Here is a 19,272-nt window from a genome sequence, read left to right as displayed (position 1 = left end):
GCAGTATAAAGAGAGTGGTGATTACAGTTCTCTGAGAGTTGCTAAATGAAACAGATACGTGTGCATGGCACTGTTTCAGTAGGCCAATTTTATTAATTGACTGCTAAGTAATCAGAATTTTGCTAATCTTAACCGGGTCAGTTTGCTAAAGAACACTGCTCCACAATGCTGTCATTTAAAAAAAATAAACTAAAATATATAATTACTACTTAAACATTACCAGTTTGAAAGGATTAATAACCAGTGCTAACTTTGTGTGCAGTCTTAGATGTTCCACGTTAAGATCAGTGCCAACTCTGAACAGTGTATACTAGCTCTTAGTGAATTTCTTCCTGTTAATTTTCTATTGAATAGAAAAGTAGTTAAGATGTAGGCGCTATGAGCCTATTCCCAGGGCTCCAGTTCCTGGAGTCACCTAATTACATCAGAATCTCAAATTCTGGGGGAGATGGGGGCTGAATAGAATGGCTTCGTTTACAAATTACACTAGTGTAATCTATATTATGAATTTAAACCAGTATAGTTAAAGTATGTAAACCCCTGTATCAACATTTATTTTGGTATAAAAGTGGCCTTTTCAGCTGAGCAAAAAGTAGCTTGGAAACAGATTTAATTTAAAACGAAATATACCAATCTTAATTGAAGTAGGAATGTCCACACAGAGTTTTGCAGAAGTTTAAAATGTGACTGAAGTTAAATGAATGTTTCCATTTTTGTAAATCGATGTTTCCATTTTTGTCTTTGTGGTTGAAAAACGAACGTGTGAAGCAGGTGTAGTCAATGCAGGGTTATTTGTCTGAGTGTGCCGAAAACCTAAATGTTGTCGCAGAGCGTTAACTCAAAAGCTACTCTATTGGAGAGGCCTCACGAGAGCTTATTCCACAGTCTGGACACCCTGACTGTGAAGAAGATTTTCCTAATGTTGAGCCTGCATCGGTCTTCCAGGAGTTCGTGGCCATTACTCCTGGTTTTCCCCTCAGGTGCCCTGGTGAACAGTTGCTCACTGAGCCCTTGATGTGCTCCCCTAGTGTAGCAGTAACCTGCTACCAGGTCCCCTCTCACCCCTTTTCCTCAGGCCGATGTTCAGTGGCGACGTGCAGGGGGTGCACAAGGGTGCATGTGCACCCCTTGACCAGCTGCACTCCCCGGTTAAGTGATGGGCAGGTGGGAGTGCCAGTGCCCCACCTTGGGCGCCGGCCAGGGAGCGGGAGTGCTGGATGTAGCGCCACGGCCGCTTTCCAGTCGGTGAGTTTTGCCACGGGTGGATCCCCCCCAGGCCAGTGAAATTGGTTGCAGGCACCCCCCAATCACTGACTGGTCCCTGGGGGGGGGGGTGCGTACCCCCCTGGACTAAGGTGGCACCAGTTGCCCATGCTGATGTTTTAAGTGTGAAATTGGTGACGTTTCTTTGTTGAGGTGTCAATTCGGGTACTACTAATAATAAAAACAAAAAAAGGAGAGGGAGGAGCTTGGAGGGCAGGGTTGTTTTTTTTTAAAAACCCCACCCCTTCAACGCTTGCAAACCAGTCTCCCCAGTTACCCTGACGTTATAGGCACCACTCATGTGTGCGAGATGCAAAACAAAAAACAACACCCGCCCCAGCCTCGTATGAAGCCGCATCTTGGTGTGAACCACGGGATCAACCGGGCGCGCGCTAGCCCCGCCCTCCAAGCTAGCTCCTCCCCCTCCCCTGAATGGGCCCGCCCTCCAAGCTCCTCCCCCTCTGAGCTGTCGCGTGTGCTTCTCGGCTCCGCCCGCAGTGTCCGGGCGCGAGCGGCAGTTTTGGCGCGCTTCTGCCGCCGCCGCCGCCGGGGCCGGCCGAGCCATGCGGAGCCGCGCGGAGGTGGACGCCACGCTGCACATCGCCAAGCTCAACCCGGCCGAGCTGCTGCCCACCGCGCAGTGCCTCCGCTTCGGGCCCCGCGCCAGCGCCGGCGACTGCTGCCTGCTGCAGCTGGAGGCTGGGCTGTGCGCCGAGCTGGAGGCGGGCCGCAGGTGGGCGGGCCGGGCCGGGCCGGGCCGGGGGGGGAGGCCCCGCTCCTGTCCATGCATGTCCCAGCCCCGCTTAAAGGTCTTTAGTTTATTTGGTTCAGGGAGTGCGTTGAAACAAGCTGATGTCATCTCCAAATGCACGTCGGAGGTTTTTGAATGAGCTTTTTGGGGGGCTTGAGATGAGGGTTATCGGCTCATGGGGCTAGAGGAGGGGCGTGGACCGACAGGCTGGCCCCACGCACCACAGCCCGTCTAGACCAGCCCCAGATGCGGCTCCTAAGGCTGGTCCATTCAGTGCGAGCGCTGCGCACCCTGTGCGCCAGCCGCGCTAACACTGCTCCGGCAGGCATCAACCGATGCATCTGCGGCAAAACCCAGGAGGTGATTCTTCCGCTGTGCTCGGCACTCGTGAGACTGCAGCTGGAGGACTGCGTCCGGTCCTGGGCACCACACAAGCTTGAGGGAGTCCAAAAAAGCCACCTGTACGATCAGTCTTTCCCGGCAGGCTGTACGAGGAGAGGCTGAGGGACCTGGGACTCTTTGGCCTGAAGAAAAGAAGGCTGAGAGGGGACCTGGTAGCAGCTTACTGCTGCACTAGGGGAGTACATCAAGGGCTGGGTGAGCAACTGTTCACCAGGGCACCCAAGGGGAAAACCAGGAGTAATGGCCACAAACTCCTGGAAGACCGATGTAGGCTCAACTTTAGGAAAAACTTCTGCACAGTCAGGGTGTCCAGACTGGAATAAGCTCCCTCCTGAGGTGGTGCAATCGCCTACCCTGGGAACCTTCAAGAGAAGACTAGAGTCACCTTGCTGGGGTCACCTGACCCCAAGTTGTCTTTCCTGCTTGGTGCAGGAGGCTGGACCCCACAATCTTCTAAGATCCCTTCCGGCCTTACAGTCTGTGAGTCTATGAACCAGGCCTGCATGCTCCGCAAGCACTGGGTCTAGTCTCATGCACTGGACTGGCGCTGCCACATGCAGAGCATAGGGCTGGGGCTGGTACATGCTCATGTGGTGCATAGGCCTGAGACCCACGGGCATCACCAGGGTCAGGGGATTGGACACTGAGAGCCAGGTCCAGCCAGCAGGCTATAGTTTTGACATCTCTGGTTTAGATTATAGCTTGGGTTAAGTTTGCCATGAGGATGTTTGTGAAGCAAACTGTTAAATCCTCAACTACTTTCTCATTAGTAGGATATTGTAACTTAAACTAATTGGCATATTACATCTACAGATTTTTATATGCAGTCAGTAATAACAGTCGCAGTACCTGTCACTTGCCACCATTCAAGTTTAGCAATGTTTAATTTATTTAAAATGTATGTTTCATTCTTAGATCTCTTCTTTAGGGATAACAAAGTATTGAACATAGTTATGCTCCCATTATAAATGAAAATTCTTTTGCAGCTTGGTTATTCGTGGTGAAAGGGATGAACAAGCTGTGCTGTGCAGTAAAGATAAAACTTACGACATGAAAATTGCAGATACCTCGAACATGTTGCTGTTTATTCCTGGCTGCAAAACTCCAGAGCAATTACTTACAGATCAAAGCTTATGTAATATTTTTCATACGCAGGTATGTTCTTCTTGTATATGTTAATAAAAATCTTACAGAGTCCATCATTAACTGTACTTTCACAATCTCTTCTTTGGATCTCTTGAGTGAGTTGAGTTTAACAAACTGCTTCCTGTCCTTGCAGTAGCAAGGTGTTCTAGGACTCTTAAGATGTCGATAGTGTCCTTATTCTCCTGCTTTACCTGTAATAAGATAGGATTTTTTTATTGTTATTATTTATGTATTATTTTTATTATTATTTACTTCTTGCTGGTTTGCATTGTGCCTAGTAATTGTACCAGACGTTCGTTTGTACATTAAAATGGTTTAGACAAGTACTTGGCTTTTGGGTAAGGAGGATCTTGCCTTGACCCGGGGGTTAGACTAGAGCAGTGGTGTTCAAGCTTTTGGATTTGTGGACCAGATGAGAAGAATGGGGCCAGTCTGCAGGCTGGATTGAGCCCCACATGCTGAGATTGGGCCCTGGGGCTCAGCACTGACCTATCCTGGGCCTATACACTGAGATCTGGCTCATGGGCCAAGAGTTGAGCACCCCTGGTCTAGATGACCTCCTGAGGTGAGGTCCCTTCTAATCCTACTTTTCTATCCTTCTATTCTTTGACTACAAGTGTTAAATTAAAATGACTCAAAATCATTTTATTTTCTTATTGTAGGTTGCTGGTTTTGCCAATAACTATTGGGAATTAAGGCGATGTCGACCAAAGCTAAAGAAACTGAAGAAACTTTTATCAGAAAATCCTTATGAAGGGCCAGACATTGGAAAAGATCGAAGCTCAGTTGACTCAAAGGTAAGTCTGTGAAATAAAACACTTTTGAGTTTGCAGCAGGCAATGATTTAGAATCCCTTAAAAAATTGCTAATAAATTGAAAACAACTTCCCACACCACTTGCTCTGTTTATAAGTATTGCCTGAGTGCAGAGTTGTGCTCTGCTCTCACCTGTGTCTTCTTTGTTTGTCTGTGTTTATTTTTTGTTCGTTTTTTTTCCCCCATGCTGAGAGAGCCTGGCAGATTAGCTAGGAACGGATAGTTACTTGACAGCAGCCAGCAAGATGTTGGCCTGGTGGCAGAGAGAAGAAAAAGACTTACTTTCGTGTAAGAAGTGGACAGATTCAGCATTATTCTATGGGAGAACACCTTTTTAGCTTCATTTTTGGGAGAAATGGGAGAGGTGAACAGGTGACAGCCTTCACTGGTCTCTGAGAACTTAGTAGTTCTTGTTGGGTAGAAACTCATCCAAGCCCTACTTCTCTGCGGGTGAGGAGACCTCTGTGATTAACCACCGGCACTCGTCCGACAAACAGTTCAGAAGCTTTATTGACTACAAAACATCTACTAAGCACAAAGCAAGTCATTAACTGGGGTTGCCAGAATACAGGTAGTCAACTTTACTGGGATTGCCAGGATGTAAGCAGACCAAAGACTGAGCGCGTTAACGTGACTCTTCACCACTTCACAGTCTGTCTAGAGCTATTACGCAGGAGTTACTTCCCTCAGCTGGCCGTTCTGGGAAAGCTTCTTGGGTTGCGCTGTTGTTCTAAGTCCGAAGGCTTGGTTGTCCTTTAGAGATCCATGCAGATATCTCCCTCAGAAACTCATGCAAGTGGTTCAGATAGCATGCAGCAAACAGTGAACCCTGACTTCACTTGCTTGGGCTATTTAACCCTTTAGTGATGTCATCATTATCAATGCTAGCCAAGCTTGTTACGTAATATTTTTGGCTCATAGATCCTAAAAATACAATAGCATATCCTTGCACCTTGAGAATATTTTCCTGTTATTTTCCCAACCCCAAATTAATTACTCCTAAAAATTACCATGTTATCATTTTATTTTATGGGTCTATTGTTCCATTGTTTTAAATGTTCCAAGTTCCCTGACATTTTACTGGGGTTAACTTTAGGTCACAATCACTGCCAATTTTGAGTCACCTCAAAAAGACTTCTGGGAGTTTGGTCAACTTGATGTGACCAGATTTGATTTTCCTTGCAACAGTTCTCTGACTGCTAAAATATAATGTCTCCTTCCCTCACTTGTATGTGCCTGTAGTTCTGCTTCTTGTGACTTCAGATTTTTGTCTCTGCAAGTCACCCACCTTTCAGGGAAGGAGATAGAACGATAAGAAAATAAAGGAGAATAACTTGAATGTAGTCAGTGAATATGGAGGAAGAAAACTGAGATGTCCTCTACCAGAGTTATTGCTTTTATTATTAACATGCAAATGATGTTTCCAAAAAATCCTGTTCAAGGTCAGATCCAAGTTGAGTAGGAATGAATTGTCTAGTCTGTGGTTAATAATAGAAGTAATGTCCTGAAGGCAGGAGACTTCAAAAAAAGTAAATAAATTTATCTAGAAAATAAGATACATTTGTTAAACATTTACACTTGACTTAATGAATATCTATAAAGCTGTTTCACGCTTGCAAACATGTTATTCCAAACAGTAGTGCTCAAAATTAACATCAGACTTCTCTGATTTTAAAATACAATATTCCTGTGATGTTAGGTATGCCTAGTTGTTCCCTGAATGTTAATGGGAAGATTCTTGCCTGTATCATGGAAGACCCTATGAAACTTAAAATTAGACTGTAAGTTTTTTGTGGGTGGATAGAATTTGCACCTACTATAGGCTCTGATTTGATTTCGGCTTACTAAACACGATTCAAGTGAATAGGAATTTTTTTTTTTCATGATGCTGCTTGTTTTACTTTTATTTACCCGTGACAAAAAATATAAACACGTTTTTCCTCTTCAGAACACAAGCAGTTTATTCTTATTGTAAATTTCTAGTTAGTTTTGCTTCCATGGATTCTTTACTATAATGTTTGCGATATAATACTCAACGTTTTGGCTACCCCTGAGGTGAAGCAACAGAAGTTCAACATCCAGATAACAGCAGTGCTAAAAATAATGAGGGGGAGAGAGAAAAGTACTGTAGTAAGTTAAAATCACAGGATAGTTTATTCTAGCTACCTAAATTATCTCAGATGTAGTTTATTCAGGGCACTCAAACTGACATACCTTAAATCACAGGTTTATTAATGAGTGCAAGTGGACAGGACCCTAGTGTTCTAACTTGCCTGAAGGAGCATGCCTAGCAGGCTAGTTCTCTTGAGCTCACCTGTATGGTATTTGTTCTCTGCTAACTCTTAGGGCAGTGTTCTCTCTATTAAATTGCTAGCAACTTTCCCTGAAGTGTCTCTGTAACTTGAAGATCTTCTTTTTATGCATTTATATGGTTTCCATGCCACTCAGTTTATCAGATCTGATGTTACTGAGACTAGGGTCCTAATAGAAGAACAAGGGAGGAGGAGAAACAAAAGGAATTGCTCAAAGGGACAGACTTGGAGAAAGGGATGAAATTTTATAAAATATAATAAGAATAATATCCAAAGTTAGCGGTGGTTACTATATTTTTGTCTTCCTAGGGACTTCTAGTAGTTTCCTGCCAGGAAAATATTCTTAAACGACAATGAATCTAGCTTTAAATATTTAAAGATGCCTCTTCTAGGAAAGATGAACCTGGTGAGGTGCAACTGGCAAACGTTCTACTTTATTCATTAGTTATTCAAACTATAATGTGAAGTGGCTTATTTTGATGATATTGGTGGTGGATTCTGAATGTGGATGAGCTAATTTTCTTGCTTAATTTTAAACCTACCTTGAATTATGTAAAATCAAAAGTGGGGTTTAGATGCAATAGGAGAGGAAACAAGCAAAGGGGGAATGTAAGGTGAATGCATCTTGTATAGGATGCTCATTCAGCCAATCTGAATTTTGGGATGTACTCCTATCATTGATCCATGGACAAAAAGGCTTCTGTATAATTAGAGTAGTTTAATTGAATGACCCTTTGAGACTGGTTTAAACCAAAGGGGAACATTGGAATAAGTCAGTTAAACTTTTAAATCATGCAAAAACAATATAATGTTGTTGTAGATCATGCAGAAACAATATTTCATGTTCACTTGGTAAACCTAAATTGAAGTTGGACCTGACTCTTCTTTTTTCCCTTCCTCCTTGCATACTACAGTATACAACAGAAGACTTGCTAGAACTCATTCAAGCAAGTGAGGAAGAAATACTACATTATCTGCAGGTTATAAATGCCTGCAAAATCGAAGGTATTTATTTCTAGAGAATATGTATGATTTAGCATAACATATAGGCTTTATCTTAATGATAAATGCACAAAAGTAGAGATTGCAGAGCTTTTCTCCTCCTTCCCTTCCACGTCTTTTATATTCAAATTACTTTCTTCGATAGTCTGCCGTGAGGATGTCCTTTCATAGCATCTGAGGAAGTGAGCTCCTGCTCATAAAAGCTTATGTATCCCTGATTCAGTTCTGTAAGGTTGCATCTCTATCCTTCCTCCTGCCTGATTTCTTATTAAAACAGCTAGCTACCCCTATCTTCTAACAAATTACTTTATAGTAGCCTCATGTGATTCCAACAGTTTCTATCATAACATGAAATACAAAGATGAGTAGTAAACCGGAAAATCTTTGTCACTTATTTCTCCTCCGACTCTTTCAAAATGTGGATTCCAGCTTATTACATTCCCATGGACCACTTCCCTTTTCATTTGTAATTGCAAAATACCCAGTAGCTTTAATATAGAAGGCTTCAAGTTCACTTTGAAAAAAATAATTATGCTGGTCTCCATTAATGCCTATATCATATCTCCTGCCTTTTGCTGTCTAACTGGTGGCCCATGGGTCACGTGCAGCTGCTGAAGGGTTAACTTGTAGCTCTTGGGCTTCCTGTCTAAGTGCTGTTCTCCCACCACTCTGGCAGCTGCAGTTAGGGTCTCCAGGCTCTCTCTGCCTTCTCAGCTTCTGCTGGCTTTTGGGGGTAGGACTGAGGGAACTTCCAGTTGGGTGGCTCCAGGAGAGGCAGGGACTGTGTGGCACAGCATGGGTGTCATCATGGTACAGAGGAAGTTACCTGCTGCATGGTGTGGTGGGGGGAGTTCCTCATGGTATGGCATGCAGGGCACAGACAGTACAGCAGGGGGGATCTGTGGGGTGGTGAATATGTCTGTGGTAGGAGGGGCACTAACAGCTTGTGACTCATGGTGTATGGCTGGGGGAGTCTGTGGCCCTCAGCCACTCAGAAGTTGGACAGCCCTGGCCTATATAATATTGCATTACACCTCTTTCATATTTCATAGGATATTGGAGAATTCTAGAATTTGATTATGAGGTGAAACTAGTGAATCATATAACTCAACTAATAGACTCTGAGTCCTGGTCTTTCAGTAAGATTCCTTTAAATGTCTGTCTTCAAGAGCTTGGACCTTTGGAACCTAAGTAAGTAGTGTTTTTGTTGTTTAAGTATTTAATAGTTAAAGAATTATAAACCAAGGTACTGATAGTTATCACTAATATTTTCATTTACTAATTTCATTCATATTTGCACTAATTTCATGTTTTCTGTAACTGTGGAATGCAGCCAGCACAGTGTTTAAGAATAGATGTCCTTGGTCTTTTTATGTAAAGTACAGTACACTCAGGTCTCTCTTTATGCCAGGGTTGCATTCTAAAACACACTTGCATAAAGCAAATTCTTATAAAGAGAATCCATTATTACATGTATTTAATAGGGATACATACCAGCCTCACTTCCCCTGCCAAACCATGACAAATTCAAACAGTAATCACACAATACAATAACTGCTGCATGGAGAGGCTGCGAGCTCCACGCTGCAAGCAGCGGCACGCACAGGGGATGCATTGCCAGGGCAGCACGGGGCAGGCTGGAGAGGCACCCGGGGGAAGGAAGCAGGGTGGCAGGGAATGCTGGTTGCTCTCCGCTCTAGCTCCGCCCTGCTTCCTTTCCCTTCCCTTGGTGCCTCTCAAGCCTGGCAGGTGCGACCCAGCACAGCTGGGAACAGCAGGACTGCGCAGAGAGGCTATGAGCTCTCTGCTGTGCTGGGTAATGTCTGCCGGGCTGGAGAGGCACCTGGGGCAGGGAAGCAGGGAACAGCAGGGCCACATGGAGATGGTGCTTGGCCCACACTACAAGTAGCAGCTTGCGCAGCGGGCACATCACCAAGGCAGTGCGGGGTGAGCACCTTCTCTGTGCAGCCCCACTGTTCCCTGCTTCCCTGTCCTGTGTGCCTCTGCAGCCTGGTGGGCATGATCTGGTGCAGCAGGGAGCTTGTAGCCTCTGCGCAGCCCTGCCATTCCCAGCCACGTGGCGTCATGTCCCCTGGGCTGGAGAGGCACCCAGGGCAGGGAAGCAGAGCAGCAGGGAATGGTGGCTACTTGTCTTGTGCTGCCCTGGGGACATGCCTCCTGTGCCTGCAGCTCTGAGGGGCGCAGTCCTGTGTCACAGTAGGCACGTGGCCAGGGCAGCGGGGTGCGTGGTGTTGGGACCAGGCAGGGAAAGGAGCCAAGCCAGGCCCAGGATTGGGGCCAGGGCCCACTGCGCCTGTGTGTTTCTTTCCCCCCACCTTGGAAGAGTGTGTGGCAGTGGGGAGCCAGCCCTCTCCCTCCCCCGATGAGCCACCGGAGGCTCCATCCTGCTCCCTGCTGGGGCCTTGCAGCTGCACACTGCAGCCCCAGGCCCGAAGCGCACACCAGCTGGACAGCAGCTCCAGCCCTGCCCAGCTCCCTCCCTACAGTGGCCTCAATCCCCCTCTTTCCCCCACTTTATCTGCCAGAGCTGCCCTCAAGGTTACTTGGGGCCACGTGTATGTACTATATGTGCACATGGCGCCCTCTGTCTCACCGCCTTCCTCCTCCCAGCTCCATGCAAGGTGTCACTCTGTCAGCCTGCAGGCTGCTCATTGCCAGCCGACTTTGCATAAGATCAGATTTTTCTCTCACAAAGCGAATTTCTGGTATAAATAAGGTTGTTGCATATAAATGAATTTGCACAAACCAAATTTGCATAAAGAGAAGTGTAATAAGGATCCTTTGTACTGTTAAGGCTCAGTACAACTTTAATGACAGTGTAGCAGTGCACAGCCTAAGGGAGAAGTCTGACTGTACTTGGGGAAAATGTGCATTCCTACAATTCCCTGGAGGGACAGCTTGCAACCTGCCAGTCGACTGCATTTGTCTGGCTAAACTGACTGGTATGCAGGTGAGATAGGACCAGGACCCTATCTCATAATCTCTTTTAATTATCTTGTATCCCATGGAGCACTAGAAATGAGCCACCTTTTACTCTGGGGAGCATGAACTGCAGTTTTATCTTGTGCAGGGGTTCAATATCAAAGACTTCTTGTACCTTCTTTTCCCATCCTCTCTTAATTTGTACCCCTAATCCATGGAAAAAGGGGGAGGCGGGGAGCAGGGTTTCCAAAGAGTCTATTCCAGTCTCTTGGCAGCAAGTAGCGAGTACTGTTAAAATCTTTTATGCTGGCTCGGCTGCATAGTATACATTGACAGTAGTATATGTTGACACTAATTGAAGAGCTGCCTAGGGTAGAATACCATCATGAAGCAAAGCAAGTCAAATGTATGTGGTGGATCTCTCATGCACAAAACACTGGTATTTCTGGTAGTTTAGTGCTATGTGTGATTTAACTATCTGTATACACTCTTGCCTATTATAGTGATTATGTATGAAGATGATAGTAGCAAAATATATTAAAAACATTCCATCAAACTGCAAATCTATTTTCAAGTTTACTATTTTAAGTGCCACAAAAATAAAATTAAAGCCTTGTTTAGGGGACTGTAATGTACTTGCATGTTTTATTTGATTAAAAAGTCTACAAATGAGTACAAAGAAGTAGGATAGTGTGGCAGCTTCTTCCTAACCTCAGACTAACATGAGTAACTACCTCTCCCTAGAAATGGATACAAGTTAAAACAGTGGTGCTCAGTCTTCTGGCTCTGAGGGCCGGAAGTGTGGTGCAGGGCTGCTCCACAGGTCTAGTGCACAGGGCTTCATCTGGCCTGGGGGCTCTCTACAGGTCTGGAGATTTGGTAGCAAGGGAGCAGCAATGAATGCTGCCACCGCTTCCTTGCTACCAAATTCTTGGGACCTGGATGACATGTGGCCCATAGACTGAAGGTTGAACACCACTGTGTTAGACTATAATTTGATGCCTTTACTCCATTGAGTATCATCTCTTTTTAGTATATTGTAAGTTACTGACACATTTTGTGCAGCTCCGGTTGTGTGTTTTGCTAATGAGGGATTGGGGTCCCATTGTTATAAGTCTTGGAAATCTAAAGTCAGACTCTTCCATCCTGTCGTTTTCAGCTGTTATCCATTCTGTTTCCTTTCAACCAATTCACTCTTTTTAGTTTTTGACACCCTTCTGTGTTTCTGTTCAGTGTGTATTAGCCTTTAGCCCTTAGGACATGTTTCATCCTCCCATTTTTTCTCTTGGTTTTGTCTGCTCCTGCTCCTCTTTGTATCTGCTGCTGCAAATTGCTAGTCAGAAGAATTAAAAGACTTGTAGTGTTTCTAGTGGTGGGGGACAGCACAGGTTCAAACTACATTCGTTTAGTCAAAAAATGAAATGTATAAAAGTAAACCTTTAAATTTCTGGGGTTTTTTTTCAGAGAAATGATAGAACACATTCTTTTAAGCTATGGAAAGAAATATACTGATGAAGGTGAGTTATGACATCTTAAGCTTTTAAATAAAGATGGTAACACCAATATTACCAGTGTAAAATAACAGAATGTTCATAGGTTTTGTTAGGCTATTATGAGTAGAGAGGTTATTTTTAATTAAAATCCTTTTTAGGCTGATGACTAAGACTTCCTTTCCTATTTAACTGGCAGTGAGGAACTAATGTTGTTGTAGAAAATTAATGAATTTAGCAGAGATCTTTCTAAACTTTTAATTTCTATGATTCAAGTTCAAATCTTTTGTAGAGAATTAAAGTACTTTTTTCCGACAGATTTGGTTATCCAGGCATCTGAATTAGTCTGTCTGACCAAATAGGATGACCTTTGAAAGTCTGCAGGTCAAGATAAATTTTTTCTGATATCAGAACTTAATAACAGATTGGGACTAGGAGAACTTGGACTGTACTATTATGTAAGGCTCTCTATTTGCTTATGCTGAGAACAAGAATTTGGCAGGACTAAATTAACTACTGAAGAAGCTGAGGAAAGAGTTAGGGTGGCATTTTGGGATATCTGTAGACAAGCTGCCTAAGAAACAAGTCTGAATTACAAGAAGTCTATGGGAGGACCTGGGCATAGGCTTCATGCCCAATATTTGTCCTGTCCTTAATTGTGAGAATTCACCTAGTTTTCTGGCAGAGGGGAAAGAAGACAGGAAATCTACCTCACCCCCTTCTTTACCCTACATCATGGTAGAAGACCTAGGATGAGAATGTAGATCCTTGGAAACTAAAAAGAGGAGGCAGATACTTCCTGTAGAAACAGGTTGAATCCCAGATGCATTGGGGAGAGGATGGGGGTGGAATTAACTTTATGCTGGAAAAGATACAGGTCTATTGAGATCAACCTTATGTCAACAGGGGCCAGAATAGGGCCTAGAACATATTGGGTTGTTCTAATATTTATTTCCCTAGAAAGGAGAGACTTGATCAGAAGGTACCACACTTGATCTGAGCGTACAAAAGGCCCATCAAATTAGCAGAGGGGAGGAGGAATTGGGCTGACTTGTCCTAATAGCATAAAATAAGAATCCCTGGCTGTGTGGCTTTTTTTTAAAGCAGGTGAAGTTTATTTTGAAATGAACGAAGACAAAATATGCAGAACTACAGCACAAATGCTCTTGCAAAATGCGGTTAAATTTAATCTATCAGAGTTTCAAGAAGTATGGCAACAAAGTGTCCCTGAAGGAATGACAACAAGGCTGGATCAGCTCAAGGTAACATTCTCTAAACCAGCTTGTTTGGTTTCATCCATTTGCAGGGTGTTATATAGAACTTAGATAAAACATGAGCAAACTTGCTGTTTCCCACTTCATTTCAAACATTTCTGCCAGAGGCTCAGAGAGCCAAACTGCCCCTGCGTTAGTCGTCTTATATGAGATTCTGAGAGAGAAATTACCAAGACTCTCAATATCCTAGCAGAGGAACTATCATGGGTGGCTCTTGGATTTTGGAAAGGGGGGTGCAGATGGTGTGCTGTGTTATATGTGATGACATAGCACACATTTGGCTTCACTTAAAGAGAAATTAGAAACTTTACTGAGGTGCTAGGGGGGCGAACACAGTTTAACATCAAAGCAAAAACAACTATAACTTTGTTAGAATGTGTACTAATTTGTTATCTTATATAAAGTTTTAAAAAACACAATAAACTAGGCAAAATAGTCCAAACATATTGTCTCGTTAGTTCTGTAATCATTAATTATGTTTCTTGTTCAGATTTGTAAAACAAAATCTAGCCCTCTTGAGTATCTTGACCTAGACTCTCAATAGCTTAGCAGAGGAACTATCATGGGTGGCTCTTGGATCCAACACTTCACTGTCTCTTGTTTCTACACCTGAATTAATGTTCCCTTCAGTTAAATTAGAACTGAAAACAGTCTTAAGGGCTGTGAAATAGAAGATATATATTCCCAGGAATAGCTAACAGACAGCAACACTGTAGAAGAAACTTGATTGATGGCATATCAAGATCATTAGAAAGAAGTGAGGGTCATTAACACCTGTGGAGTAAAGAGAGATTAGCAGCAGTCTGGGTCATATTATAATGAGCCATCAAGTTAACTCACTTCATCACTGCTGCCTGAATAGAAATGCCACTTCCCCTCCTGGGCAGTTGGTTTTAAAATGTGGCTGGAACATGAATTAAAGGAGGTGTGAATGCATCATCCCCCTTCCCCCAATCCACCTCTGGGAATTACTCTCTAGTTGTTAGTGAAGGGTGGGGAGAGGGGAGGTTGTGGAGGAGAGGTGGACTTCTCTAAAAGATGTAAACATTATGTTTGTAGTTGGAACAAGAAGCCCAACATACTTTAGAACATCTTATGATATTATGGTGCTGCAGTCATTGGAAAAAAAGTAAAAGATAATGTCTTGTCTTTTGTGATAACTTTCATTTGAGTTATTTGTACTGTTCTAGAAATGACGAATACTGAAGCTAAATAGTTTGACAGTCTATGTCAACTGTTGCCGAGAGGAGAGGTTTAATTAGTTCTTGTATTGAATTTATTTTTTCAATGTTCTAATAGGGCTTGGCTCTGGTTGATAGACACTCCAGACCACAGACTATTTTCCTGCTAAAAGTAGAAGACTTGCCTGAGGATAATCAGGAAAGATTCAACAGCTTATTCCACATTTGGGAAAAGTGGACAGAAGCAGATATTACTCCATACATTCAGTAAGTTTCTTTGAGACTCATTAAATGAATAAATGCTTAGGACTAGGACAAGATGAGTGCTTATAATCCAACTTGGTTTTGTTATAGACCTTTTGTGGAATACAGTTTCCTGATTAAGAAAAGTAGCTAACATTTGTGCTAGACCTTAAGTTTGCTCCTTTTCACTAAAGGAAGAGACAGTATCTGCTAACACAGAAGAAAATCCTGGCCTGACTGAGCTCCAGTGGAAGTTCTGCTGTTTGCTAATTTTGGTGGAATCCTGCTTGTGTAAAACGTTTTTAAAAAGTGACATGAGCCTCTGTTCTTTTTAATAACATTTTTCTCAGCCTATCCATATAAACAGACTCAGTTGTAACTGGGAGTTAATTTGGAAATGAATGATCAAGTTCTTAGAAGTAAGTTCAGAGTGGTGGTTCAATGATATGCCTGAAGACAAGGCAGTATTGCTAAAGGAAGATGAAGGACAGAAAAACTGGAGATCTTTGAAAACTGACCTTTATAATTTTGGAGAATGTGTGTTAAATCTTAGGCAAGATTTTTCTTATGACTATTTGTATACATCACGTTTTTTCCAAATTCATGAGCAGAAAGCAGTAGTTAGCTGTTTTAGTCTGAAGTCAAGCAGAAGACAGGGTAGAGATGCATGTTTATAGACCAGTGGTACCCAACCTTTCTGCCCCTTGAGCCAGATGGACAGTGCCAGGTCCCACTGCAGGCCAAATCTGTACAATGGGCCCTATCCAGCTGCAGGGGTGTTGTGCAGCCTGACCTTGATCCATCTACTTGGTGCAGGGTGAAGCGGAGTGGCCCCAATCCAATGCGTGGGGTGGAGGGAAACAGCCTGGGCTCAATCTGTATGCATGGGGGGGACTGGTAACAGAGCAGCCTTGATCCAGACATGTGGAGGTGGGTGGGTGGGGCAGAGCAATTCTGAGCCTGAATATGGCAGCAGGGGTAGAAGCAGTCTGGTTCAGATATGCAAGGTAAGGCAGCCCTAATCTGGAGGTGTGGGAGTTGCATGGAGATGAAGCAGTCCTGATCTGGATGTGTGGAGTGGGGCTGGAACAGAGCAGCCAAATCTTAACGTGGGTGAGGAGGTGAGCAGTCTGGCCCAATCTGCATGCCTGAGGGTCAGCCCAGCCTTGATCCCCTTTCACTGTAATGGCCCAGGTGGGCCACCGGTCCCTGACTGCCAAGTTTTCCAACTCCCTGCGGGCCTGATATAGTTTCTTGGGCCAGATTTGGCCTGCAGGCAAGAGGTTGAGCACCCCTATTAGACTAACTACAGTATTGCTGCCTCCCCCCTGCCCCCCGCCCTCTTCCTCCCAGTCAAATCATGAGACACTCTTGAAAATCAAGTTGTTTGGAATGTAAATCATGAGATGCTATTTTTGAAAGGCGGGGGGGGGAGTTTGTGAAGGGGGGGTTGGGGGAGGCGGTCCCTGCATGCATCCCAGGCAGGATGTGGGGTACTGCGGGTCAGGAGTGAGGGGCAGCCAGCAGGGCTGGGGGGCTGTGGCTTGGGAGTGAGGGGCAGACAGACAGACAGACAGATATACAGAGAGAGGCAGACAGGCAGGTGGGTCAGGTCACAGGTCAGGCAACAGAGCCATGGGTTGGGGGGGCATGGTTCCCTGTCACTGCATTGTGGCCCCCCTCCCCCCCCCCCAAGGGACGCATGGGGGACACATGCCCCCTGGATTTGTGCGCAGGGTAGAGGCAGGCTGCCTGCTGTAGGCTTGGGCTCTGCACCCCACTGTCTTTGCCCCAGGAGCTGTGTGACGCCACCCAGCGGGCAGGGGATAAGCTGCGCAGCCAGTGTCTGGCTCCAAGGGCAAGGCAGCAGGGCGCAGAACCACAGCCCACAGCAATCTGCACACAGATTGGGGGAGCACGTGCCCCCCATGCCTTCCCCAAGGGTGCATTCAGTGGCAGGGAGCTGTGTCCCCCTCCCCTATGCTTCTGGACGAGCTGCCTGCTGCTGTGACATGCAACCCACCCTTCCCCACTCCCTCCCTCACCATGGGGGCCTCGATCTGTGCCCCCTGCCCTGTCACTTCCCTCTCTCTCCCGCCCCTTCCCATTCACAGACTTACCAGCCCAGTGCATGGTACACGCTCCAGAGGAAAAATCCCAAAGTCTGAAGGTTCTATCCTGAGATTGTGAACCAGAGTTAATTTGACTTGGAAATTGCAAGTCTGCAGTTTGTTTCGTGAGAGTTGGCATTGCTGTAACTATATGAAAGATGCATAAGCTTTTGCGAGCCCAACCTCACTTCGTCAAGTGCTGTAAAAGGATGTGTACAGAGCAATCTATCAAATCTCTTTCTTTGATGGACTGTTCTGTGCATCCCCTTTCACAGCATCTGATGAAGTGAGCTCCTGAATGGTATTGTTGTTCTAGTACTATTCACAAGGCCCAAGATAAGATCTAGACTTTGTAGGACATTAGAGGACTATGTCTACTCAGAGCCTTGAGTCAAATTCTGCTGCTGTTTTTACCACAGTAATGTCTGGAGTAAACTCTAGACTTCTGGGTTGCATCTGCACAAGTGCGCATGTTTAGAGGAATGCATTTCCCATGGAACAAATAGCAGCAGCAGCACTGCTGTTGCTGCTATTTGTCTGCAGACATGCCTCTGCATACTCAGAGGAACCCAGGTAGGGTAGGGGAAGCTGGGGCCAGCACCTGTGCTGGCCCCAGCAGCCTTACCTGGGGTTTTGGGGGATCTCCCAGGGCAGCAGTGGCCCTGAGCCAGCTGCTCCGGGCCTGGCCCACAGCTACCGTGTGGCTCTGGCTGGCCACGCTCTGGCTTCTGGTGGGGCATGCTGCTGCTGCATATGCCACTCCACTTTTTTAGCAGCATTTTTTTGACACCAGGCTCTCCCAGTGTCAAAAAAAGCAGTGCAGCTCACGGCTTTGAGATGCTTCAAATTGCACGTGTATACTTGTGGGGATGCGCCTGTGGAGTTTATTCAAGCATTTTTTTTTTTTAATGGGAATTTTTCATCCTCCAATCCAAATCTGGCAAATCAATTCCAAATCTGTGAGTCAGTCAAGAACCTTAAGTGGCACTACTACCAGCAAATATCCTCCACTCCACCTGGGGCTTCAGGTGTTTCCAGATCCTTTGGCAGGCATCCTGGAGTTTATTTAAGCATATGCTAGTACAGGGGTCAGCAGTCTTCTACTAACATGGGCCGCAGCTTGTGATCTACCTGGTGCTGCAGGCCTCTGGCGAGAGCAGCCACTCCTTCAAGGTGAGCAGAGGCTGCTGTGAGGGAGGGCAACCCTGCAGGCAGGCTGGGGCAGTGGACCGGGAGGCAATTTTTATGCTACTAGCAAAACGCAGACTGAATTAAACAGCTGGGGAATTGGGTCACACTTAATAAAAGACCCTGCATTTGTATGAAGCAGAATTAGGCTTTGTCTCTCTAGACTGTAAGCTGTTCAAGATAGGAACTAATCTTCATAGGTAAATGATGTACAATGCTTTTGGGTTTTGCACAAATACAAGCCATTCCAAGGGACAAATTTTGGTGGCTCAAAGCATTTTGGGAGAAGCACACTGGTAGTTTGTAAATTCTGTAGCCTGACTTATTGTTAAATTAGGAAAATGATACTGAAACAATGTATACTGAAAGTGTTTTTAAATTAGTAGAGTATTTCCAACTGTCTGTTTTTCCTCTCTACAGGGACTTATGTGCAGAGAAGCAAACAGTAGGTGCACTTCTGACTAAGTATGCTCGTTCTTCCATGCAGAATGGTGTCAAAGTTTATAATTCTAGAAGACCCATCTCCTAGCAGGAAACAACTTTCTTAAAGGATTAATAATACTGTATAGAACAACTACCACTTTTCTCCGGACCTGAGTTATTTGTAATTATTGTAGCAATTTCAGTTTGTCATTGTTTTGAAAAGACATTTCTACTAAACTAAGGCTTGTACTAAAACTAACCACGTGGATTTTCTTAAGCTTTAAATCTTTGCAGAAAGAGTTACACTTCTCTCTCTCACCAGAAGTGACAGGAAATTAGTGGTTGTCACTTAACCAAGAAATGTGTTGATATCAACTGGAAATGTGTTTTGTATTTTAAATTCAAAGAGCAAAATAAATCTAACTGGTCTTTTGCAAAATATTGGCACTCATCCTTTTTTTTACCCCTGAACAACTTACATATTGGTAGAGTCCATATAAAACATCTAGAGAAGAAACAAGCTATTTCCTCCAAATTAACTGATAAAATTAGATTGTTTTGTTGTTTGTTTGGGGTTTTTTAACAGTCTGCTATCTTTACACAGGACAAATATGTACTACTTCACTAAGTTTTACTACTTCTGCTACTTTAAACTACTTACTTCAGAAGAGACATTACTTGATTCATTGACTTCTCTCCAAGCGAGATCTTATTAAAGGTATAAAATT

The 19,272-nt window shown here is 44.4% G+C and overlaps 1 protein-coding gene across 1 annotated transcript; it reads left to right on the top strand.

The window, feature by feature from the left end:
• The first annotated feature begins 1,756 nt into the window (after window positions 1–1,756).
• On the top strand, window positions 1,757–18,983 carry DSCC1 (DNA replication and sister chromatid cohesion 1). Its single transcript, XM_006263356.3, has 9 exons — window positions 1,757–1,996; window positions 3,403–3,571; window positions 4,225–4,359; window positions 7,604–7,694; window positions 8,744–8,882; window positions 12,099–12,151; window positions 13,232–13,386; window positions 14,698–14,846; window positions 18,542–18,983. The coding sequence occupies exons 1-9, from the start codon at window positions 1,827–1,829 to the stop codon at window positions 18,648–18,650; spliced, it is 1,170 nt and encodes a 389-aa protein (XP_006263418.1). The 5' UTR covers window positions 1,757–1,826; the 3' UTR covers window positions 18,651–18,983.
• Window positions 18,984–19,272: the final 289 nt, after the last annotated feature.

This window comes from Alligator mississippiensis, chromosome 3 (assembly GCF_030867095.1).
Source record: "Alligator mississippiensis isolate rAllMis1 chromosome 3, rAllMis1, whole genome shotgun sequence".
In the NCBI taxonomy this organism is placed as follows: Eukaryota; Metazoa; Chordata; order Crocodylia; family Alligatoridae; genus Alligator; species Alligator mississippiensis.
Note: the sequence above shows the minus strand (reverse complement) of the source record. Positions and strands in the feature narration are given on the sequence as shown.

Excerpts from the sequence above, each read along its gene's own strand:
- DSCC1 (XM_006263356.3), top strand. The coding sequence starts at position 1,827 with ATGCGGAGCCGCGCGGAGGTGGACGCCACGCTGCACATCGCCAAGCTC. Across the intron at positions 1,997-3,402 it reads GAGCTGGAGGCGGGCCGCAG|CTTGGTTATTCGTGGTGAAA; the intron begins GTGGGCGGGCCG and ends ATTCTTTTGCAG. Across the intron at positions 3,572-4,224 it reads GTAATATTTTTCATACGCAG|GTTGCTGGTTTTGCCAATAA; the intron begins GTATGTTCTTCT and ends TTCTTATTGTAG.